The 25,336-nt window shown below is 44.4% G+C and overlaps 2 protein-coding genes across 11 annotated transcripts in view; one reads left to right on the forward strand and one right to left on the reverse strand.

The window, feature by feature from the left end:
- Positions 1-1,153: 1,153 nt before the first annotated feature.
- On the reverse strand, positions 1,154-8,685 carry LOC103665051 (histone H2A type 1-C). 5 transcript variants are annotated; one of them, XR_005838846.1, is made up of 2 exons: positions 8,105-8,685; positions 1,154-2,938 (listed from the first exon to the last, which is right to left on the reverse strand). XR_005838846.1 is itself a non-coding variant. In XM_008692961.2 (2 exons), the coding sequence occupies exons 1-2, from the start codon at positions 8,622-8,624 to the stop codon at positions 2,925-2,927; spliced, it is 399 nt and encodes a 132-aa protein (XP_008691183.1). In that variant the 5' UTR covers positions 8,625-8,685; the 3' UTR covers positions 1,154-2,924. The 5 variants fall into 5 exon arrangements, 2 of the variants coding, with proteins under 2 accessions (XP_008691183.1, XP_040501108.1); XM_008692961.2 differs by having other exon boundaries at positions 8,240-8,685; XR_005838848.1 differs by lacking the exon at positions 1,154-2,938 and adding an exon at positions 4,759-5,631.
- A 250-nt stretch (positions 8,686-8,935) lies between these two features.
- Positions 8,936-25,336, forward strand: part of LOC103665047 (histone H2B type 1-C/E/F/G/I) — a 34,353-nt gene continuing 17,952 nt past the window's right edge. For 2 of the 6 annotated variants that reach the window (XM_008692958.2, XM_040645176.1), the window contains exon 1: positions 8,936-9,353. In XM_008692958.2, coding sequence (XP_008691180.1) covers positions 8,964-9,344 — 381 coding nt within the window. In that variant the 5' untranslated portion in view covers positions 8,936-8,963 and the 3' untranslated portion in view covers positions 9,345-9,353. Of the gene's footprint in view, positions 9,354-16,978; positions 18,757-22,300; positions 23,159-23,838; positions 24,155-24,547; positions 24,773-25,336 lie in introns of those variants that run through there. The other 4 variants (XM_008692957.2, XM_040645178.1, XM_040645177.1 and 1 more) reach the window with 4 other exon arrangements.

The following is a 25,336-nucleotide window of genomic DNA, read 5'->3' on the forward strand; positions in this document are numbered from 1 at the left end:
GCTCTAGCCTCCCCTGCCTTTCCAGAAGGTCTCCCTGCACGGCCGCTGTGCGTGGATGTATTGGGGTGTGTGCCCATGCACCAACCACTCGGTCGAGACTTGTGATATAGACAAAACTTGACCTTGATAGAAGAAAAAGATCAATAAGGGGACGAGGACGGGGAAATTGGGAGAGGGTGCCTTCTGACTCCTGCGAGGAGGGCAGCAAATCGCCACGTCACCGGGGAGGTGTCTGAAGCAGGTAACTGATGAAACTGGCTTCCTGCCACCATGCACCATCTTTCACTTCTTTGCAGCAGGCTGGAACTTGGGAAATCTGCTGCTATTACAATATATTATCTGTAACTCTCACTAAAGAAATGGTGCAGGTTAAACAGTCTTATTTGTGTTGTCCTTTTGAGCTTCAAACAGTTCATACACGGGATCTTTTTTCATTCTCATAGTCACTTAGCTAAGTATTCCCTCCAGATGAAGAAACTGAGGCTCAAAATGACTAACTTGGCCAAAGCCATATCGTTTCCAAGGCAAAGAACCAGAATCCAACCCGGGAGTGACTGTTTGCTGTCCACTTTCCACAGTCCCAGCGGAATAGGAGGACACTTCCAATTGTGCCATAAATCAGGGTTCATCGCTCTAGAATTGCTTTATGGGCCCCCAACAGGGGATGGGGTACAGAACCAAGGTGCATGTCGACACAGGACGATACCATAGGACAGTGTACAGGAACCTCCCTGTTTTCACATCTGGAAAGTTCTCCAACATACTTGTGATGGAAAAGAGGAAGTGCAGAAGAGTGTCTACAGTCTGCCCTCTTTTACCGATGAAGGCGGGGGCTGGACTCCCATCCGCACGAACTAACAGTGGGAACACGCATAAGAAAGTGCAAGACGACCTAGTGGGTAAGCGGGCAGAGGAGCAGACTCCCAATATATACCTTGGTATCTTGATTTGTTTGAACCCTCGGAATGTATTACTTATTCAAGACATTAGACATATTCTGCACTAAAGAGAGCTTCCCTTCAATAATGTTTTCTCCCCCTTTACTCTCCTTATCCCCAAGGCAGACATGGACACGACAAAGAAAGAGGCCCAGAGTAAGTTTCCAAAAGGAAACCATTTGCAGGGGCAGAATCAATCCGTGAGGTCAGAACACTGGCATCCACCCATTTATTTCTGAGAACTGAAGAGTTCGACAGACACTCTGGACCCAGACATCTTGGGAGGGAGAAGCTTTGAAACCTAAGGAAAGAGTAGAAACCAAAGTAAATGTAGTTTGGAACTTCTTTCATCCTCAACATGTGCAGAAATATGTGCAGACTCATTTCTGGTACCAGCACTTCTCAGTTCCTCCCAGTGAAACTCCCCAGGGTCAGAAGACCAGGCTCCCAGGGAAGATGTTCTCAGTTTGCTCTTGAGGTTGGGTTGCCAGATGTGGCGAATAAAAATGCAAGACGCTTAGTTAATTCTGAATTTCAGATAAATAGCCATTTTTCATTTAGTATAGTATGTTTCATGCAATATCGTGGAACGTATTTAGTCTAAAACAATTTGTTGCTTATCTGACATTCAAATTTAACCCATCAGTCTATATTTTATTTTATTATTTTAAAAGTTTAATTATTTTAGAAAGCGAGTGAGCAAAGGAGAGGCAGAGAATCTCTGCACTGAGCGCTGACCCTGAGATCAAGACCTGAGCCAAAACCAAGAGTCGGACACACAACTGACTGGGTCACCCAGGTGCCCCAGACATCCTGTATTTCATCTGGCAACCCTACATCGTCAGGTGCCACCTGGAGGAAGCTGATTAAGTGCTCCTGAACACGTTAGCCCCGAAGGACAAGGCGTACCTAGCCCAGTGCTACCGATAGAACTTTCTGGGACGACAGAGGTGTCCTCTATCTTTGTTACCCAATACAGGAGCCACCGGCAACTTGAAATGTACTTCGTGCAAGTGAGGTCTGAATTTTTCACTTAACTATCTTATTTAAATTTAAAATGTCACCTGTGGCCGGTGGCTCCTGTACCGGGCAGAGCAGCTTTGGAACCAGTCGTGTATCTCCCTCCAAACTGAGCCACCGGAAGTGAAGACAGAGTATCGGCTAACATGGCAGATACCCCAGGAGTCAGCCCTCAAGTCCCTGCGGCTTGGTGACTAGTCCATTTCTGTGCAGATATAAGTTTCGTTGTCAACACATTCATTCTGAGTAGTTACTGAAGATCTATTATAGGGGGAGGAGGTGAAGTGCTAGGGTATAGGGACAAGGAGTTAGAATTCTTCGACAAACACCCTGGAGATGAGCGTGTTAGCTGGATAATCCTGGCATTAGAATATAAAAACCAGGGGGGTGGCCTTCTGGGCAGAGCGGACATGGTGAGTGGATGAAAAAGCATTGATTTTGTCACACGCACCAGCTGGGGGACTCTTTTCTTCCCTTGATTCTAAGCAAACGTTTAGTAACCACAGACCCAGTAACATATTAAAGAGGATTCTCTTATGCCTGATACCAGCCACCACGAACAGGCCCGTAAAAGAACTAAGGGCTTCCTGAGGGTTCTCGTGAGACATCGAGTCCGGAGAGGTGAGTGCCCAGAGCTGGGGGAAGGTAGGGTGCGGGACGCAGGTGGGCACACATCCCATGTCACCACATGCCTGGGCAGCTGCAGAGGGCGGGCAGGTGAGGTGTGCACAGCGGTCAGGGGGCAGACGTCCGTCCGCGGAAATCCAGATGACGGTGCGCTGGGCTCGGAGAGGGCGTTTGGGCCACAACATCCATTCCCTGATCATCTGGCAGAGCCGAGCGGCCACCGCTGCCGGATGCTGGGAAGTCACGGTGAGTAGACAGACCAGCTCCCTGTCTCACGGAGCAGAGGGTGTAACGGGGAGAGGCACACAGCAAGGGAGCCAATCAACAAAATCTTGGGCTCTATTTTAAAGGATCTAAAAAGGGCGATTGATAGAAAGTGATCTGAAGTGAGAAATGAGCAGAGAGAGGTTTACTCTTTTATTTTACTTTTTATACTTTAAGACATAATACCTGCTCATTTTAGCTCTTTACACTCAGATGTTCATAAAGGTTAACCATCTCTCCTCATGTAACCTGACACCACGGGGCCTTTGTTTCTAGATGGCAGACACCCTCTTTTTCCAAGTGTCTAATTTTTTTTCCCCCTGTTTGGTTCACTTCTTTATTTATCTGGTACTAGTTTGTTGTATAAAAGGCCAAGTGTCTAATAGTACATTTAAATAGATGTTACCAGGAGAATTTTTCAAAAGATTATAGGCAGTGGCAATTCTTCCTCATCCTCAGTAGTCCCGTGTATTACTAGTTTTGGTATCCCATTTGTACCGTTATATACAAAACTGAACTACTAGAAAGATGAACATCTTTCCCCCTCATATGTATTGGCCATTTGAATTCAATAAAAGATAGAAAATATCCTGTTAAGTCATTTTTGTCTATTATATTGTGTCTTAAATTTCCTTTTGGCCTTTGTGGTTTATGTCCTTTCTTATATGGTTTTGTGTTTCCTGCCTTGCTAGATAATGACACCTCCCCCTCAACACACACACACACACACACACACACACACGTGCGCACACACACAGAAACACACACACATGTATAGAACTGGGGTTAAAGTGTTTCCTGAAATTTCGTCTACTGTTAGTGTTTTGTATTGAGATCTGTAATCTGTCTGGGTAGGTCTATTTCAGATGTGCCTGTCTGATGAAGAGCTGAGGCCGGGAGGGGGAGAAGGAGCTTGTCGGAAGACACGTCAGAGAACAGGTATTTCAGAGAAAAAGAGCACCAATGAAAGTGTCTTGAAGCAGCAAAGAGCTTGTCAGGAGGAAAGAGGAAAGAGACCAGTGTGGCTGCAACAGAGAGATGGAGATGAAATCCAGGAGGTGGGCAGAGGCCAGAGGTGGTCATGGGGGGCCCCTCAGGTCACGGTAGAGACACGTGGAGAATACATCAAGACACGTGTTGGGGTGTAGGTGACGTGACCTACAGATAGTTTGGATTTGTGGAGATGAAGGGAAGGGAGCAAGGCTCAATCCTAAAATTTTGGCTGGAGCAAATGGATTCAAGGCTGTGTCACTTCCTGAGTTGGAAGGACAGGAGGAAATAACAGGTTTAGGGTATACAGTGTCAATTCCTGTATCTTAAACATCTTTCAGTTGAGAAGAGAGTTCCAAGTGAAGGTGTTAAGGAGAAATGTGTGTACACACATCTGCACGTTGGGGGAGAGGGCAGGGCTGGAGACGTAAACTTGGAAGTTTACTAGGTAGCCTTTAAAACTGCACTATTGATGAAACCATCAAGAATAGGAGCTAGTACCAAGCTCCAAGGTTCTAAAATCTAGAGCACGTGATTTGATGGTCTGGCCTCCTTGAGATCCATCTTTAATGCAAAGACAGCTTGTCGTGGTGTCAGGTCAAGCCCAGTGCTCCCGGCTCTGGCTATCACCAAAGGCAGGAGGGAATGGACTTGCTCACCTGCCACCGCCTGGTGTTTCTGACGATGAGGAATGTGCTCAAGGTTGAAGCTCCAGGTGGCAGACAACCTACAGCAGAGTCTGAGCTTAGCAACTTGCTTCTTTCACCAGGAGCCCCAACTCTATTGACGTGCATTAGTCTTAAGCCCCAAGGGATGCTGGTTCCGCCGCCCTGCCCAGAGTACAACTCAAGCCAACAGGGGCAATGTACCGCAGTCCAATGAAGTGCTGATATTTTTAAGCGGACTACACCAATCCCATGCCTGCAACTTCACTTTATTTTCAAGTTTGCACGTCATAGTCTACATATGAGGCCTTATTCTTGATTTCAGCATGCATGGGGAATCCTCAGTTAAATTCCTACCATCTTCTAATAATACACATGCATTATATTTAACAGGAATATTTACATTTATAATTATAACTTACGATCAAAAGATGACAAACCCTTAGACGGTAATGTAATTGACTTGAAAATACATACAATTTTTATAACTAATTATAAAATGTATCATCCTCATAAAAAAAGAGTTCCAATGATACATAAACTGGTAAGTGACTGTATGGGGGACGGAGGAAAGAAAAGCTGCATAGGTGATTTGGAAATATAAAAAGGGATTTTCTAATTGGCGATATTGTGTCGTACTGATCTGCTTTGTTGGGAATGCCCTATATAACCAAATAATGATTCCGTCTTAGCCTCACGCCTCAGTAAATCCCTGAGATCAACTTCTGTCCCTGGTGTCCAGGTGCCTCAGTAATTGGAAGGCCTGGCTTTATTGCTCTCATGAACGTCCCAGTTGAAATGGTCCTCTCCGGGACCCTTGAGGCATGGCGGATGGAGACCTGCTCAACAGCTGGAAACCAACTGAAGCTACTGAGAATTTATTGCTCACTGGAGAATTTTCCAAAGACGTAACTAGGGCTTTTGGATATAAACAGTGATGCTTCAAAGTAAAAGGAAAAAAGAAGCATGTTGGAGGGGGGAGCTAGGACGGATCTTTGAGGAATGTCCTCCAGAGAGCCTTCTGGCAGTAGCTCTTAGGTAAGAGCTGGTCAGTTGGCACCTTCGGTATTTCTTTGAAGCTCTCTAAATAAGATGCCAGCGCAAATTAGATTTTCTGAAGGGATTTTCTACTGGAAAGAAAAGATGTTATTAGCAACCTGTTAGTCTGATGTCTAATTAACGTCTCCTCTGGTAGTAAACCAACCCTCTAGAACAAAGTGCTTCCTGATGGCCCAGCCACTGACTCAGCTCAACATTTACACAATGCCCTATTTTCAAGCGTTTGTGGCATGGCAGGGTCTATGCTGACTATTAACAACTTAACAAGATGGGGTCTTTGACTTTAAGGAGGTCTTGCTGAAGATGAAACATTAGCACAATGTATTATTCACCAACCACATACAAGGTCTTGTTGCTGGAGCCCAGAGGGGAGAATTCAAAGTCACATCTTCTCTAACTCCTTCTTCCTTCACCACAAGAAATTAGTTTCTCTAGTCCCGTAGCTCTTTACTGAACCATCTCCCGATTTGTCCCCTTGTTTCAAAAGTGTATTTACTTCCCCCCTGGGTTTGCAGTGCTAATACAGGGCCAAGATTCCCCTTGCTTCCTCCCTTTATGTAGATTCCAGGGAGAACACCTCTCCTCCTTCCCTTAAATTCTTCAGTTTAGGATGCAATTGGTAACATTCTGGTATGTTGACAAAGTTAACCCATTATGTCTTGAGTTTTCACTGGTTTCTTTGCTCTGACAATAATCTTCTAGGGGGTAGTGTTCACAAAACAGCCAGCGGTCAAAGTACTAGCTTCCTGACCTTGGGACTTAGACGAACCATTTATGCTCTGTTCCTGCTTCCTCCTTTTTAAAATCAGGATACGGATAGCATTTACCGCTGGGCTGTTGGGTTTAATGAATTTTCTAGAAGCACGTAGAACTGTGTCGGACACAGTAATGCTTAGTGTTAGCCATTACCCTTGAGTGCCTGTGCTCTAGTTTCAGAACCCACACTGCTGAGCCTACTCATTTCAGCAGGAGGTGAGCGAAGGTGAACACGGAGTAACGGAAGCAGGGGGAGGTTGAGCACCAAGCCCAAGGTCACGCACCCAGTCAGTGCTGGAGCGGGGTCCAAAGCAACCTGGAAGGTTAATGAGGAGGATTGCTAGGCTCAAATAAAGCAATCGGAGCTAAGGATCCGAGTTCTCCAGCATACAAGAAATTCTGGCTGGAAAGATCCCTGTCCCCTGAGCGGACCCGTCTGGAACGCCGTGCCGCTGTGAGGCCAGACCTCCCCCGAGTGAAGATTCTGTCTCGTTACCCATTGGAATCGTTAGCAGCTCCTCTGGAAATTCTAACGTGTGGCCATTGAGGTGCTTGCTTCTTTTTCTGCCACTTTGCCTTCCCCAAACTCCCGGACAGTAGCCACTTTTTTCCGCTGGTGACAGCAAGGCCAAAGGAGGGGAGGCGGAGCTTGGGGAAGGAAGCGGGGGGAGGAGCAGGAAGGCGGGGAGAGGGTGGAGGCTGCCTCCCCACCACTCCGAAAGCGTCGACGGTTCGCCAGTGGGAGGCGCGTCCGCGGGAACCAGCTTGTTTAGACCGTCTCCCCACCGCGCACATTCGCCTTTGAATGCTCCAAGCGAACGATCCCAGAAAATGCTTCGGTAGGAGCTCTAGGAGCGTTTGGGGAAAGAGGTGGTTTTGCTTGGGCCGCCCGTCTCTGCGCGCAGAGGCGTGGGCAAACCATGGCCCGTTCATTCTTCAAAGCCTAAACCGAGTCATCCTGAAGAAACACTCGGGTGAGACTCGACCCTAGAAACTAAGATCGTAGGAATTTTTGCACGGTCCCGGATTTGCCACTTTTGGGGCTGGAGCAACTAAGTTACCAGATCCTTAGTAGCGACTGCTTTGGGGAGGCCTGTGGCCACTCTTTTTTCCGGGCTGCCTTAGGAATCCAGGCATTGGAGCTTCTTGAAATGTACTAATTCCAGTTCGTTGAATGCCAGGCACTAACCTCGGCTAGGGGCTTTAAGTGGTTTAGTTGGTACAAGACTCTAATGATGCCACCACCAATCTACCTCCCATTTACAGATGACAAAAATTAGAAACTAGCCCCAGATAACAATTAACTTGTAAACAGGAATTAGCTGCAGATCGAACCTGGATTCAGTCAGTATTGTAAGCCACCTTTAATTACCGCAGAGAAATCCATTTTTCAGAGGCCCCTTTCAAAGCCTGAGTTTCAAGTGATACTTTGAAAACTAACGGAACAGCACCTAACTCCATATGACTAGTTAAGACGGGTTGCTGGCAGCCTGAGATGAAGCGTCGAAGAGGATTTGGCCAGGGAGGTTACCGTGCGAGCGGGCTTTGCCTGCAAAAACATCGGAGCTAAGTTTGCAAGACAAACTTCAGAGGCGACGGTAGAGTTCTGCAGTTAAGCCGTTTAAGTTGGGCCTTACTCGACCGCCGATTTGCATGGATTAGTGAAGTTATAAAGCACATGCAATCATTAGATCCCAATTTGCAATTTCCCATTGAGACCAATATCCTGAACCTCTTCTCAACCTGAGAAGCCTCATATCCTATTCTCAGAAAAAGTAAACTTACCTTTGCCTATTTCTCCCCTTAACCTTAAAGAGTGGTATTAGCTCTTCTATTGAATTGGGGGGGGCTCTGAAAAGAGCCTTTGGGTTTGAAAACGCTTCCGGAAACAAAGTCAAAGATCTTTGCCAAATCACTTGCCCTTGGCCTTGTGGTGGCTCTCGGTCTTCTTGGGCAGCAGCACGGCCTGGATGTTGGGCAGGACGCCGCCCTGCGCGATGGTCACGCGGCCCAGCAGCTTGTTGAGCTCCTCGTCGTTGCGGATGGCCAGCTGCAGGTGGCGCGGGATGATGCGCGTCTTCTTGTTGTCGCGGGCCGCGTTGCCCGCCAGCTCCAGGATCTCGGCCGTCAGATACTCCAGCACGGCCGCCAGGTACACGGGCGCGCCGGCCCCGACCCGCTCGGCGTAGTTACCCTTGCGGAGCAGGCGGTGCACACGGCCGACTGGAAACTGCAAGCCAGCGCGAGAAGAGCGGGACTTCGCTTTAGCCCGAGCCTTGCCTCCCTGCTTGCCACGTCCGGACATTGCAGACACGGAAAGGAAACGCGAAGACAAAAAACCTACTCGCTTGCCAAGAGAGACCTAGCAGTGAAGTTGGTAGAAACACCGCTGCTTTTATAGGCATTTCCTGGGGAGTAAGTCCGGTTTTCTGATTGGCTACTAACAAGACTCGGTCAAGTAGCCAATAGAAAAGGTTTATTTCCATACCTTATTTGCATAGTTCTGCCCATGGATGACAGCCTTGCTGCTTGTCTTCCAATGAACTAAGACGCTGTCTGCATCCTTCATTAGCATAAAAGCCCTATAAGTAGCAGAGATTCGCTTTCTACTTTCATTTCATTTCGGGTGTTCTCAGATTTTAAGATGCCTGAGCCAGCCAAGTCCGCGCCCGCCCCGAAGAAGGGCTCCAAGAAGGCGGTGACCAAGGCGCAGAAGAAGGACGGCAAGAAGCGCAAGCGCAGCCGCAAGGAGAGCTACTCGGTGTACGTGTACAAGGTGCTGAAGCAGGTGCACCCCGACACCGGCATCTCGTCCAAGGCCATGGGCATCATGAACTCGTTCGTCAACGACATCTTCGAGCGCATCGCGGGCGAGGCGTCGCGCCTGGCGCATTACAACAAGCGCTCGACCATCACGTCCAGGGAGATCCAGACGGCCGTGCGCCTGCTGCTGCCCGGGGAGCTGGCCAAGCACGCCGTGTCCGAGGGCACCAAGGCCGTCACCAAGTACACCAGCTCCAAGTAAACTTGCCAAGTAAGCGTTTTGTGATCCACCCCCAAAGGCTCTTTTCAGAGCCACCCACATGTCCACTAAGAGAGCTGTAAAACAACACTTAAAAATTTTGCATGATGGAATTGGAGCAAAGTATTCTACCTTAATTAGAGAGTCATTTACATGGGGAATCATTTTTAGCTTCTCAACGGTACTATGGCAGTAGGGGGCGGAAGTTATCTGAGCACAGAGATTTTTGATATTTTTAGGAGGCTTATGATAAGCAGTCAGGATTGATCTGCTTTAGAAGACTCCTGCTCAAAATTGCTGGTTAACTTTAGGGGAGGACGAACTGAAGGCAGGTACTATGGGTGGAGGAACGAGGTGGGAGGATAGGAAGGACACCTTTGAACTTTGCATACTCAAAATAGAGAATTTTCACTTAACAGATACTGCAGGCTGGGAAATTACAGTTGAAGCTCTTTACTCATGAACTTTGCTCCAGGCCAAGATTTTAAAGTGGAAGGAACACTTTCTCTATTTGTCTTACCCAGGTCTGGAACACATTTCAGTTCTTAGTGAAGTTTGCTTTTCCCATTGAAAACATGGGGAAGTACAGGGAATAAGTTTTGTTACAAAAGAACACAAAGACTTGTACAGTTTTGGATAAAACTATGTGATGTAGATTACCAAGTTACTTAACAGAAGTCCTGCTGATCTAAAGCCTGTAGTTTTCATTAACACTTGGGAAGAATGCTAAAGGCTTGCCTGGCCCCAGACAGACTTCATTGGAGCACAGCTCCGGCTGCCTAACTGGGAAGCGATCTGACCTAGTTAAGGCGGAAGTGCAAATGCAGGACTGTTGCAAATGTTTGTCACACTAGCTCTTCAGCCAAACTAAGGTTTTCGGAGTCCTTCAACAACTGAAATTGGATTTTTTTAAATTTTTGTCCCTATGTGCCTAGTGAACCTGCTCAAGGACTGATGGTCCACTTCAGACTGACCTCTTAACTGCCAACTAATCAGGTTACCCCCCAAAATGCGCAGATTCACTATTACCAGGCTGTCTACAAGGTTTTTGGTTGGTTTGTTTGTTTTTGTTTTCCTTTTCTTCTCCCCCTTTTCTCTTACATAAATTCTGGTTACCCGTTGGATGGAATAATTCTACAGCTTGTTCTCCCTTCTATACAAGCGAAGGGCAGGCTAATCATTAACTACTTGACCATTGATTTCTGAAGATTTCACCAAGACGTTGTTTACCTAAGTACTGCCCTAGGAATCAATAGAAATGTGTGACCTGGAGAAGTTCCTTGTCCAGCCCCGGGCAGCTTGAGTTTTGTGCTTGTCTGCCTTTGGCTCTTGCTTGCTGAAATGTATTCTTGCCCACATTTGTTTTTATTTTGGCTCTTATTCTGAGTGCAGTCTGTCAATTGGTTACACATTAGTGGTTTTATGTCAGATCATGAAGTGATTAGTTGGTGGCAGAGGACAGACAATTTGAAGCCTAGGGTATTTGTTAATCTTTTCTGGGTTGTTTGTGTTTGTCTGGGGATTCTGGTATTCTCTGGCATTTGAAAACACATGAACAGGAAGTTGATGTTTTTCTTTCTGGCCTTTAATGTGATCCACTGGGTTTGGTGTTTTGTGTTTGTATGCTGTGGATTCCTGAAATTAAAAATAAGAGTCTCTTTCCTCCTTTCAAAACGGTCTTTTCTTGTGTTGACTTATTATGTGTCCAAATAGTTGTCAACATCTGCAGAAATGGGATTCCTGCCTCAAAGATAATACAAATGTAAAAGGGCAATCTGTAATAACTTTTGACTGTAAGCAAGTGCTTAGGCCTTACAGGAGACTAATGACAAGAAAGAAAACGAGTTAACCAAATCTCCAGCAGGCAGAGGCCTGTCCCTTGCTCTGCAGAAGTCTCTAAAGTGTATGATTCAATAATTCCAACTTATTGTCCCTTCAGTCTCTCCAAGTAAGTTTAAAGAGAAGAGAGAAGAAACATGGTATTATAAGTCAGATTACTGAGTCAGACAAAAAGAGAAGGCTTCTGGTACCCTTATAAAACAAACATTTAATAGTTACTAAATCTCAATGTGTTTATTGTAAGAGCTAGGGCACTGAAGAGTAGGATTTCCAACAAAACTTAGAAGGGTATCAGAATTTACACCATTGCTGAGAGATCTCTGATCTTAATTAAAAATTTTTTAAAAGATTTTTATTTATTTATTTGAGAGAGAGAGAGTGAGAGAGAGAGAGAGAGTATGAGCAGGGGCAGAGGGAGAAGTAGACACCCCGTTGAGCAGGACGCCTGGCACGGGACTCGATCTTAGGACCCTGAGATCATGACCTGAGCTGAAGGCAGACGCTTAACTGATCAACCCAGGCACCCAGTTTGTTTCTTAATCTTTCTTTCTTTCTTTCTTTCTTTCTTTCTTTCTTTCTTTCTTTCTTTCTTTCTTTCTTTCTTTTGTTTCTTCTTAACTGATCAACATACGTAAATCTGTAGCTCTGGTTTTGTTGTAGGAAAGACATTAGGGTTCGAAACTGAGGGCCAGGAAAGAATTCTTGAGACATCTTCGGTATAGCAAGGTGATTTTAGAACCCGTGGGCAGAAAAAGCTGCAATGGGGTCATGAGGAGTGGCCTGTTATATACTTTTAAGTTGGAAGGGGGTGAGGGATAGGGTAAGTCTCTAAGGAATTTTGGAAGCAAGGTTTCCGGAAACTTGAGGGGGCTAGCTATTTTGGGGAAAGGTCATTTATTACTGTGTAATAAAACCTTAGTCACGAGACCCTTCAGGTGTATATCGGTGGGCCATATGCTTGGGGGGTGATTGCCAACACGTATCTTGGGGGTTTTAGAGATAAAGGAAGTTTCCAAAAGAATTTTTAAATGTTAAAGTAGACTTACAGGATCCTGGGGTGGGAGGTCAGGCTAGGACTGCCTTTTGCCCCCAGCAAAGTCTCAACATCGGGGCAGCTGAGTCCCTAGAGGAAGGTCACTCTGCCTGTTTCAAGGAATTGTCAATGGGCTGTCGGTAGTCAGGAAATTTCATAATTTTTCTTCTGCCTTTGTTTCCCATATTAGTTTTACCTACTTTAAATTTTTTTTTTAAGATTTTATTTATTTATTCGACAGAGATAGAGACGGCCAGTGAGAGAAGGAACACAAGCAGGGGGAGTGGGAGAGGAAGAAGCAGGCTCATAGCAGAGGAGCCTAATGTGGGGCTCGATCCCATAACGCCGGGATCACGCCCTGAGCCGAAGGCAGACGCTTAACCACTGTGCCACCCAGGCGCCCCTATCTACTTTAAATTTTATTCCGGTTTCACACTTAGCTCCTCTAACTTGCACAATGATTGAGAATATTTTCTGTTTTATGACAACAAATAATTTTGAGCAAGTCATCCACTTAACCTCAGCAGGAAATTAATAAGTTATAATGTAAACTTAAATTTTAAATGGCTTATATAAAGACTAAAAAACACAATTTAAAGTAAAAGAAACTAGGAGCCAAAGAATATCATGCTAAGCGATATAAGTCAGAGAAAGACAGATATCCTATGATTTCACTCGTATGTGGAATTGAAGAAACAAAACGAAGGTTCATAGATGAAAAACAGAGAGAGGAAAGCCTCTTAACTCTAGAGAACACACTGATGGTCACCAGAGGGGAGGTGGGCGGGGGGATGGGGGAGACAGGTGACGGGACGCAGGAGGACACTTGCTCGGAGGAGCACCGGGTGATGTGTGCAAGTGGTGAATCACCATTTGTGCCCCTGAAACTAATACTACACTGTATGTTAACTAACTGGAACTTAAATAAAAATAAAAAAAAAGAAACGCAAATCAAAATAAAAATTCTCCTGATGCTTTAAATGTGCTTCCTCTTTAAAACAAGAAAGTTTAGCTGGGTACTTAGTGGTTTTAGTTAACAGGTTATAGGATAAGAAACAAAACAACTTCTCTATTATTTTTGAAAAACTTCAAACTTTTAGCTCATGATACGTAGTTTTATAGGAAAAAAACCCACATATTTTTAATTAAGATAACTTTTTGGGTAAATTCACTGGCTTGCTAATCTTGCTTTAAAAATGGCCTTCTGTCTTCTCCTTTGTTACTGTCGTGACGTAAGGAGAAGGTTAGCTTGGTATTCTAGTTCACACGATTCTGGGGTTTATTTTCTTAAAAAAAGAAGAAAAGAACCCTATTTAATTTGAATTTACTAAACTTCTTCCACTAGGTTTACTGGTTAGAAGAGTTCAAATCATTTTATATAAAATTATACATCTGTAAATTATGCATTGAGGTAAATTAAATCACAACAGATGTCATTTTTAAAACAGCTGATGTTTATAACGTCGCATACAAATCACAAAAATTCAATGTGTCAACTTAAATGCTGATTCATAATCTACAGATAACTCTAAGAATTTTGATGTCTATTAAATTGAGTACATTAATGTCTAATCTTTGGATACCTGGAGAATTTCTCAATTAGAGGGTGCAAAATATACTTCCCTAGAAACAAGTTGATCTATGCAAGGCGCATACTTTTGCAGTTCAGAATGATGCTTGATTAACAAGTTAGAGAACATGTAGATGTCTTAGGAGAATGGAATTCGAAATGTTTGTTTTTGCCACTTTAAATTGGTAAAAGCGAATGTAATGTGTATGCTTGGCCCAGAGGCCCTGGCGGGCTGGGACTGCTCCCAGTTTCCTCAGGCCTATGAGGGACCACAGTCGCCTGCTTCGTTTAAGGGCTGCTGTTAACACGTACGGTTCTGATCCTTTTAATTATTACAGCTCCAGAGACACACGGCTGTGCATACAAGATAATGGCTATGTTCAGTTTGTTCATTTATTAGGAAGTTGTTACAGTTTGTTAATGTAGTAAATTCAGTTTAATAGGTGTTACTTTATTTATGCTGATTAGTTAAATACACTTTAGAAGTGAAGTCAAAGGCTTCGAAGAAATCATTCTATGAATTTATCATTTGATTTATCTGCGGTTTTGCTTGTGCATATCTAAACACAGGCACAGAAAAGCTAACTAGGGTTGGTTAAAAAAAAACACTATAAGGAAGGAAGAGAAAAATTCAGGGGTCAAATGGAACTTTCAATATATTTTTGTGCCTTTGCCAAGTTTAAAATAATTTCTAACACGTGCTTTATCTCGCCTCAAAGCGTTTGCTGCCGTCACTTTAGGCTGTTTTACATTTCCCTCTGCGATAGGACTGCGACCATTTTCTTGTTTTTATATATCTATGATTTATGTTTACATCTTAATGTAATAACCAGCTTTCTCTGACTTTTTCTCTTTTTTTCCCTATCCTAGATTCAGCTCTAAATACAAAATAGTAAAACCGTTAAGATATCTTTTACACCAAAAAATATCTCTGGGCCTCTCTTGATAGTCACTGGGTAACCAACAACTTATTCCCACAACTTAAAGAAAGGAGGAATGATAAATTCATTAGGTGTATTTGGTATTTTCAAATATTGATTGCCAAATCACTGTGCAGTCTTCTGTTATATAATTCTTAAATTTTCCAATTTAAATCCAGCTTCCTTCAGATAAGAGTATATCCCATAAATTTTTAAAAAATATAAATCCAATTAATTATCACATAATGCATTACTGCTTTCAGAGGTAGAGGTCAGTGATTCATCAGTGTTATATCACACCCAGTGCTCATTCCATCACGTGCCCCCCTTAATGCCCATCAGCCAGTTGTCCCCTCCCCTCCAGCAACCCTCAGTTTTTTCCCTATAATTAAGAGTCTCTTATGGTTTGTCTCCCTCTCTGATCTCATCTTGTTTTATTTTTTCCTCTCTTCCCCTATGATTCTCTGTTTTGTTTCTTAAATTCCACATGTAAGTGATATCATATGATAGTTGTCTTTCTCTGATTGACTTAGTTTGCTTAGCATAATACCCTCTAGTCCTATCCACGTCATTGCAAATTAAATCCCATACCTTTTAAACAACTGTTCTCACACTAAACTTGTTTTGTGCCAGTTTGATGTTCCACCGTAATTGCAACCTTGATATATTATTTGGTAATTAATTGTCCCTGAAGAATAATCCAAGTAGATTTTTACTGTTACGTTTTAACTTCATTCTCTATAACCAATAACTCAGTCTACGTAGTAGGTCAATTATGAGAATGTCACTTTGCTCAAGGTTCAAGAGTTGACAAATGTACTTATAGTTGGTATGCCTGCTGGTTGTTCGTTTGTTTTTTCACTTGTGTGAAAACAAAGGAGTTTTCTAACTTGTTCAGACGGCTCAGCCAATATTGGGGCAGGAGTCAGGGGAGGGTAATTACTCATGAGAGGAAAAGTAGCAACGAAAGAAAAACTGAGTAGTTAAAATTAAACCTAACGTTAAAGAAAATACCGCAGCTGCAATGCGAAAAACAGCCTTTCAAGGTTTCCTCACCATCAGTACTATAACAATTGTCCAGTCTGATTTCTAAAAATAAAATCAAATATAACCAGCCCTTCGATCAAATTGACCGTCACAAATCTCTCATACCGCTCCTGTAGGTTAACCGTCTCCAGACTTTATAATCATGTAACAAAAATAACTCCAACGATAAACGCCAACCAGTTCCAATTTTACAAATATGTTGATTAGCCCGAAGACTAGACAAGTGATCGAATCTTGCGTTATCTATTATTAATATGAATTTCAAAACTATAAAGGTGGGGCAGTGCTTTAAAGCACGCCTCAAGAACCACGTGAACAGATCAACGTCATGTTATTGTTAAAACGTATGGATCTTTCCCCCCACCTGGTGATAACTTTACTACTTGTAAGTGATAAAACCAAGATTGTAGGTGAAATACTTTTAAAAATCTGTATCAAAGTATCCTTACTGGACAGATCACATCAGTGACCTACCTGTTGAGAAGATAATACAAGAGACTTTAAAGTAAAATTCGCCCAAAATAACTTAAACTGACTGTGCCAGTATTTTACTCTTTATCCTAATGATCCTGATAATGTGTCCATACCTAAAGATTCTCATAAATCCTTATCATTTGAAATTGTGCCAAAAGAGCCATGGGACTTGGTTTTCCTTCTCTTCTGACTTGTTTGGCTTTGGGGTGTTCAGATATTGTCAGATATTATCAATAACTATTGTTAGCCACACTATCACGATTGAACAAATGGAAGCTACATTTGGAGAGAAGATGTCACCAGACACACTTCTAAATATCTACAATTAAAGACTATATTAAAAAAGACTTCCAAGAAGTGTCAACTTTAGGATGTGAGGGTGATCGGATTGTGACATCTGTCACTGCACTGATCACCAGGGTTCATCCGGCTGATCTGGCTGGGTCGGCGGGTGTCCCCCTCCTCCCTCACTGTTCCAAGTGCGTCCTCCTGCAGCTGTGCGCTCCGTGGAGGAGGATGACTGCTGGACAGAGGAGCACTGTTCTTCTGTCAAGGGTGCAGGAGTAACTGGGCTCCCCTGCTAGAATCGCCAAACAAGCTCTCAAGGCCCATTTGTAGGAGAACGTAGGGTAGTCAACCTTCCAAGACTCCAGAAGCAAAAATTAAATAAAGAAAAGAAAAGTCAACTTTATAACAATGGTGGAAAGGGCGATTTCCAGTACTTTTAACTAAAAATATTGCTTTTACACTCCAGAACAGATGGATATTTGATTCCCACTGCAAACACATGTAGAATCTCACCACTTGGATATACATTGTCATTGGAAACACAATCCTGAGACTCATTAAAAGTTCTCCAGAGTTCTGGAAGTAAGAAGCTTTCTCCTAAGGTTCTACAGATCAAGATGAGATCTAGAGTAGGCCACTTCTCTCTTCTTTTTCCTCCTGTATTGCTGCTTTGTCTTTTTCTCCATTATCAGTCTTTCCAACGATTAGATTTTGGATTTGGTCTTCCCCAGTATTGAAAAGAAAAGAAAAGAAAAGAAAAGAAAAGAAAAGAAAAGAAAAGAAAAGAAAAGAAAAGAAAAGAAAAGAAAAGAAAAGAAAAGAAAAGAAAAGAAAAGAAAAGAAAAGAAAAGAAAAGAAAAGAAAAGAAAAGAAAAGAAAATTCCTCAGAGCCTAGACCTCTACACCTCGACTAAAATTTCCTAAACAAGAATGGTGCTACATGGTTTATCTCTGACCATGGCTCAAATTACAATTGAAACAATAATTAGGAAAAATGATACTTGTTTAACTAAAATATATCAAAATGACCTTTGAGAACTATTCTTCTGAATAAGACATGCCAGTCAAATACTCGGAGAACATAGGGACTTCAAATACTTATTATATTTGTGATTGCCCTCATAACTTTCTTGGCCAAAGTGGGGGAGTTGAGAAATTCCAGCGCCAGAGACGGGGAAGGTACGGCCTACCCAAGATGGAGGCGCTGACTGGGCGTTGGAAGAACATACCATGCAGAGGCAGCCTGTCACATGCTCCACAGACAAGCTTGAGAGTTTCTAAAGAATCACTCATTGTTTTCTTTGACCGTCCTCTTTAGTCTACGTTAGAACAGACTGTCCATACGGAAACTAATGCGCACACATGACATCCCGTTCTTATTCTACAGGCTTTTCCCCCTCCTCTGTTACACAATCACCTTTTTTGACTTTGTTGGATGAAATCTATCTATTGCTCGGCATACCTGGACACAGGGAAACAGTGTGCTAATGATTAACTAAATGTCTTTGAGTCACTGTTTGACAAACTTAACCACTCTGAGCCTGTGGGGTGGTAATAATTACTTACTCATGAAAATGGGGTGAGGATTAAATGAAACCGCAAATATAAAATACTTGTCCCAGAAACGGTATCATGCCAGTAAAATGGCTCCATGATGAAAAAAGTGTTGTCTCTAGAGATGGAGCCTCCAAGTTCGACCCCCAGCTCACTACTTCTTAGGCGTGAGCCTGAGGCAAGTCCACATTTCATCTCTGGGTGCCTCAGTGTCCTCATTTGTGTCTTGAGGATGATGGTAATAGCACCTACCTTCTAGATCTTTCTGAAGATTAAAGATCTTTAATGCATAAAAAGCACTTTGAAGAGTGACGGGTACATGATAGGTACTCAGTGTCTGCTGATATTTGACAAGTTTCATTTATAAACTTCTTTCTGGCCTTAGCCCCTAAGGCAGCTGATGACTGAAGATCTTGGTAAAAGCTGATTTTTCCTGAGTCACAGGAATTTCACAAGTGATTTGATATAAAAAGAATGCTGACGGGGGCACCTGGGTGGCTCAGTCAGTTAAGCAACGACTCTTGGTTTTGGCTTAGGTTGTGATCTCATGGGTGGTGGGATCCAGCCCGCCCCCCTCACCCCTGCACTCAGCAGGGAGTCTGCTTGACGTTCTCTCCCTCTATGCCTCACCCCACATGTGTGTGTGTGTGTGTGTGTGTGTGTCTTTCTCTAAAATAGACATATACAACTTAAAAAAAAAAGAAAAGAATGCCAAGTGATTCCACTGTGTTTATCTTGGTCCAACAGGTTGAAAGAAAATGCATCTTTTCCCCAACATACTTAATTATCTCTCTAGGCATATTCCTAAGGTCATAAAGAACCATAGCTCCATTTGTCTCGAGTCTTCCAGGTCTGGAAGGGTGCATGGATTCAGCGCTTTGCTAAGCAGTCCCAGCAGTCCTCAATTAAAAGGCATTAAATATTAGCTTTTGCAAACTTTCATCCTGTGCCATCCTGGATGACTAAGCGTAAAAATAAATTGGGCCAAATACACATCTGCCTGTGACCTTTCCTGCAAAACATTCTGGCTCTGATGAAATTTTCTGGACTCTGACGATCAACTTGACATGTCTTCAAGTGCTCTGGGTTCATTACAATTTAGGAAAGAGAGAGTAAATCTGGAAAAGGAGCTACTTTCTTACTCTCCCACCTCAGTTCTGAGGGGGGAAACGTAAGGCTTTGGTTGGCTCAGTTGAAGACTTACGTGGCTTTATCATTCCGAATATGAGCAATCTGTATGGTCCTCATGAGGAAGGCCTGTGCCATCTTGCTCTGGTTCTTGCGGTATTAGACCTCCCGACTGTAGGCTCTACTGGGAGGAAGGGATAACAATGGCGGGTGTTGTCTCCTTCCGCGTACCTAGACGAGGCTGTGCTGGGGTGAAACCTTGACCTCAGCACTTAATAGGCCTCAGCTTGTTTTCCAACCATAACAGGTTCTCCAGGTAAAAGAATTGGCTTCAAAAACAAGGATAAAACTTTGTTTTTGTTTCTCTTTTCTTCCTCCTCCCCTCACTTTCACCTTTATTTTCTTTTCCTTCATTTTTCTTTACACTTTTTTTCCTCTATTATTTATTACTGGCCCAAACTCAGCCGTAGGACAGTGTATAAAATATAAATTGGGGTTTCTGGGTGGCTCAGTCAGTTAAGTGTCCCATTCCTGATCTCAGTTCAGGTCTTGATCTCAGGGTTGTGAATTCAAGCCCCACGTTGGGCTCCATGCTGGATGTGGAGCCTACTTAAAAAGATTTTTTTTTTAAATATATACAAATATTGAAAATTAAAATGTGCTCCTTTTACTGTTGGACTTGCTTAAATGTCGGGGTGATAGATATTGGGTGCTAGGTTGAAAAATACACACATACATCTGGGCTTTAATGCACTGAAATAAATATTTTTTAAAGTTGAAAAAATGAATACAATTGTGTGTTTAAGAATTGGACAGAGGGGCACCTAGGCGGCTCAGTCAGTCAAGCTACCAACTCTTGGTTTTGGCTCAGGTCATGATCTCGGAGTCGTGGGATCGAGCCCTGTGTCAGGCTCCATGCTTAGGTCTGAGTCAGCTGGGACTCTCTCCCTCTCCCTCTGCCCTTCCCCCTGCCCTCCCTAAAACAAACAAATAAATCTTTAAAAAACAAAAAAAAAATTGGACAGAGCTGATGCAGGTTCTCAGCTCACGAATGGAAGGTCAGTGATGGCTGGCAGGCATCAAGGTCAGGGCTTTGGGGAAGGTTTGGGGACAATGCTCAGGGGTCTTGACTCTAAGGGTCAGAGACAGAATTTGGCCCAGTCTGTTCTAGACATAAATAAGCCTGAGTGGATTGGATATTTTTTTCCTATATTCTAAAATGTGCATATATTTTAGAGTAGTTCTAGGTGTACAACAAAATTGAGAGGGAGGCACAGATTTCCCATATACTCCTTCCCCACACCTGCAGAGCCTCCCACATTAGCAACATCACTCACCCAAATGGTTTTTTTTTTTTTTGTTTTTTTTTGTTTTTTGTTTTTTGTACCAAGAATGAACCTGCACTGACACATCACAATCACCCAAAGACCAGAGTTTGCCATCGTGGTCACTCTTGGTGTTGAACGTTCTCTGGGTTTGGACAAATGTATAATGACAGATATCCAGCATCATAATAGCACGCAGTGTTTTTTCACTGCCCTAAAAAGAGCAGAAATTTTAATCAACCGGAAATGAGGGGAAGGGGTGAGGGGAGCTCCGTCTTGCTAGCATGGGAGCTGGGACATCACGGCTGGTCTGGAACGGGCCTGAAGGAGCTACCCCTCTTGCCTTCAGGATTCTCTGACTCCATGTAACAGTTTGACAGGCGCTTTCCCTGCCCGGTGTCTGGGACCTCCTTCTCCCCCCACTTTTTGTGCTCCGGACCCCCCCCCCCCCCCCCCGCTGGCTTTCCTGGTTCCCTGCCCCCACATATGCTGGACCTCTATCTTTTGATCTTTTCTCCCTCCTTCTTGCCCAGCAAAGTCCTACTCATCATCACCCTGCAGACATCTCCTGACCCCTCGCCTCCCCTGGGACCCCTCCCACACAAATGTTCAGTGTGCTCCTTGCTCCGTTTGCAATTAATTGTTACTACTCGTCTACTTGTCATGTCCAATAGGCTCTGAGCTCTGATTTGGTCACAGGGTATCCCCAGGGGCTGTTACTGGGCCTGGCACATAGTCAGTACACATAAATGATTGAATGAATCAATTCATTCAATAACGGTTTTGAATGCCTACTGTGTGCCAAGTTCACGTGTGCAGAATCACAAAATCCCTTCCCTCAGGGAGCTAGGACTCTAGGAGGGTAAGACTGGAAAACATTATGGATAATGAAAATCTCTGGTCTGTTGGAAGGCAAGTGCGGTGGAGAAAAAACCCCAAAACAGAAGAAAGCAGGATTAAAGCAGTGAGGACAATGAGGAGGGGCCACGATGATGAGCCCAGGAATGAAATTCTGGGCAGGCCGCCCCAGTGAGCTCCCGGCTTGAAGGAGCCAGCGTGTGGGGTGGGAGCTCTGGTGTCCGGCATTTGCTGGGGGAGAACATTGCTGATCATTGACTAGGAGACCGGATCTAGGATCAAGGGCTACTGTGAAGGGCAATGTGGAGTCCGCGTCACTAGACAAGCCTCAGGTCAAAGTAAGGTCTCTGCTACTTTCTGTTCTATGGAACAGATCCCCCAAACTTAGTTGCTAGCCACGACAGAAGGCTCTCAGTCTGTTACACAATGTCATTTAATGTCCGGTCACAACGAGGCAGTAGCACGTGGCTCCATGTCTTTCAGGGACGGTTCCTTCCAGCTTTTGCCTCGGGTATCCTCGGGTCTCGGAGCTCTCTGCGGGAGTGTCGGCATCCGGCCAGCAGGGAGAGGAACGAGGGTTTCGTGGGCCGGCCTGGAAGGGGCACACATGATCCTGTCCACAGTGTTTTGACCAGGACTCAGTCTCTGCAGCACTGAGCTGCCAGGGAAAGAGGGAAACACAGGCGGGGCCAGCAGAGAAAGAGCCGGTGAATGCAGGGAAAGCAAGCTCTTGGGAATCCTGAGATCCGGTTCCCTTTCCGTGCCCTCTCTTCCACCCCCGCCCCACTTCCTCTTGCCCTTCTGTCCCTTCTAGAGGCCCCACAATGGCTTTTCATCAGCCAGTGACAATGGCCAGCACAGAGAGAATGAGGACAGAGTCTTGGGGTGGCATAAGGAGGGGAAGTTTTCCTTTTCTCCCCCAGCCCTGAAGGTCCGTCGTCTGGCTCTGTTCCTCCACCTTCAGTGACTGTCCCTTCGGAAAGGGGCGACTCGCCGCCATCGTGGAGCTTACATCTCTGCTGGTGAAGACGGACAGCAAACAGTAGTTACCACATGTAATTACATAGAACGCGAGAAAGGAATAAACACTGGGGAGGGACAAAGTACAGCAGGGAAAGGCAGATCGGGGGTGGCAGTAAATGTGATTTTTATATTTTCACTAATGAAAACACTATCACAACAGTTGCTAACACTGGGGTAGCACAAAGTGTGTGCCAGGCACCATTCTACATGCTTACTCTACCAACTCAGCGAATTCCCAAACCATAACATGTTAGCCAGAAAGCAGATCGGGAAGCGCTTGGAAGAAGAACCAGTAAGGAAGGAATGAGGAGAAATCAACGCCCTGCTGTCCCACCTGCCGACCGTTCGGAATAGCTGTCACTCCTTCTCTGCTACCACAGTCAGTGTCTTCCCTCGGGCGTGAGCTTGTGAGGTCACGTGTGAGCGTGAGCACCCGGAGGGAGAGCTGTGGTTCCTTCTAGCGCAGGCCTTAAATTCGGGCGTTTAAGACACACTGTGGCATGAGTCATTGTTAAGACTCTTACATTTGAAGTGACAGTAAGTCTGCCAAACGCGCTATGGGAACATCGGGGCTCACATCTCGAGTCCGCAGAGGTGGTCGGTGGTTTGTGGGGGAGACTGCCCCTCGCCAGCTCAAGAGAGAGGACCGCCTTCCCCTTGCCTGCCCCACCACTACCACCGGGCTCGGCTTCAGGCAAATCTTGATTAAAACCTGCCGGGGGAGGGGGGGGAGTGGGGGTGGGCGCCCGGGTGTCTCAGTCCTTAAGCGTCTGCCTTTGGCTCAGGGCGTGATCCCGGGGTCCTGGGATCGAGCCCCATATCAGGCTCCTCCGCTATGAGCCTGCTTCTTCCTCTCCCACTCCCCCTGCTTGTGTTCCCTCTCTCACTGGCTGTCTCTCTCTCTGTCAAATAAAAAAACAAAACAAAACAAAAAACACAAACCTGCCCAAATGTGACTGCAATTGCACTTTTACAAGTACATACAAAACAGGCAGCACAAATCTTTGTCTTTGTGAAGTGAAATGATCACCTGGGTGTTAGCTGGGTCCTTAGAAATTCACCAGGCCAGCGAACACTTGCCTGAGAACCCCGTATCTTCCCGCCCAAGTAACCTATCAGTCCACAGGTAGGAAAGGGGATTCCCTAATAGGCAAACCCTGGTACCTTTTCCTGCATGGGATTCGGACACCTGCAGGGGATAAAATCAGGTTTGCCTTCGCCTGACAAGAGGAGGAGACTAAGCATTTATTTGGGTACATTTCCATCAGATATGTTTCATTTAACTTATTTAAAAGCTCATGGGGGCTGTTAGCAGCCCAGAGGGACGAGCAGCTGGGAGAAAGGTGGCTTCTGGGAACCGTTTCAACTGCTCCATGTGGGAATAACAAGCTTGAACTCTAAACTGTGGTCATATAAGGACTTTCCTCGCCCCCCACAGGTGGTTCCAGCCGTGGCTCACCCCAAGCACCCCACCTTAGACAATGCCCGCTCCCTGGCCTTTGTCACTGTGTCTCCTACGTGAAAAGCCCTAACCTAATGAATTCCTGCTCGCCCTTCAAGACTTAGCTCAGGGGCGCCTGGGTGGCTCAGTCGGTGAAGCGTCTGCCTTCGGCTCATGTCGTGATCCCAGGGTTTTGGGTTTGAGGCCCCGAGTAGGGCTCCCTGCCCAATGGTGACTCTGCTTCTCCCTCCCGCTACCCTTCCCTGTGCTCTGTGGGCGCGATGCTCTGTCTCTCAAATTAATAAATAAAATCTTAAAAAAAAAAAGACTTAGCTCAAACGTAACTTAAAGGACACTGGCTAGATGCAGTCATCCTTTATTTACGAGCGTACATAGGCCCCAGGGCTGGAGGGTGTGACTTTACTACGGAGGGTCACTATCCAACAGCTGCGTCACCGGGAAACTCATCCTTTATTTTCTCATCTACGCAGCGGAGAGAATGATCATTGTAGGCACCTCATAAGGTTGCCGCAAGATTAAATGCATTGGTGTCTATAAAGTGCTTAGAACACCGTCTGGCATAGAACAAGCTCCCAGTGAACTTGGCCATCTCCATTATTGCTGTTGTTCTCAGAGTCCAGTCCAGTATCAGGTATCTGATGAATTATAGAAGTGAATTGATCAGTCAATCTCTCTCTTTTCACAGAAGGAGCAGCCGGGTTTTAGATACCTTCACCCACCACTGGTCACTGCTAAACGCCATTGCATCTCATACATAAAACAAGTGACGCTACGAGAAGATAAATGGAAATATTTTTAATAATCACGGAAGGATCAGTAAGAACCTGGCTAAAATATTTTTTTCTGAGTATAAAAATATTAAATGTTTATTGTAGAATTTTATAAAAAGAGAAATATATAAAGAAGAGAATTAAAATAACTCTTAGTAGCTCCTTTTAATATGTATATGACAAATATGGTACAGGTGAATGTGAATACACAATACGACACACCTATGATGCCTACACAAAGCGTGGTTAAGTACCATGCCATATACGCACATATATAATTTTCTAGGTAATATGCTTAGAAACCCAATTTTTGATGGATGTACCATTACTTACGTAAATAGTCCTCTGTTATTAGCTATTTAGATTGAGTTCTATTTGTTTTTACATTTTTTTCAAAGTTTTAAAATAATCTCTACACCCAGCGTGGGGCTTGAACTCATGACCCTGAGATCAAGAGTCGCATGCCCCTCAACTGAGCAAGCCGGGCGCCCCCTGAGTTTCATTTGTATGCATTTGAGATCAAACAGATCACATAGCTTTGCTTAAATATGTGATTATCTCTTAAGATAGACTTCTGTAAGTAGAAATACTAAATCACAAGTTCACCACATTTTGTAAGACTCTTAATATAGACATTGCCAAATTGCCATCCAGAAGGACCATGCCCATTTCTAATCCCGACATTTTATGAAAATCCCTGGTTT

The sequence above is a fragment of the Ursus maritimus genome, unplaced genomic scaffold, assembly GCF_017311325.1.
Source record: "Ursus maritimus isolate PB19 unplaced genomic scaffold, ASM1731132v1 scaffold_30, whole genome shotgun sequence".
Classification (NCBI taxonomy): Eukaryota; Metazoa; Chordata; class Mammalia; order Carnivora; family Ursidae; genus Ursus; species Ursus maritimus.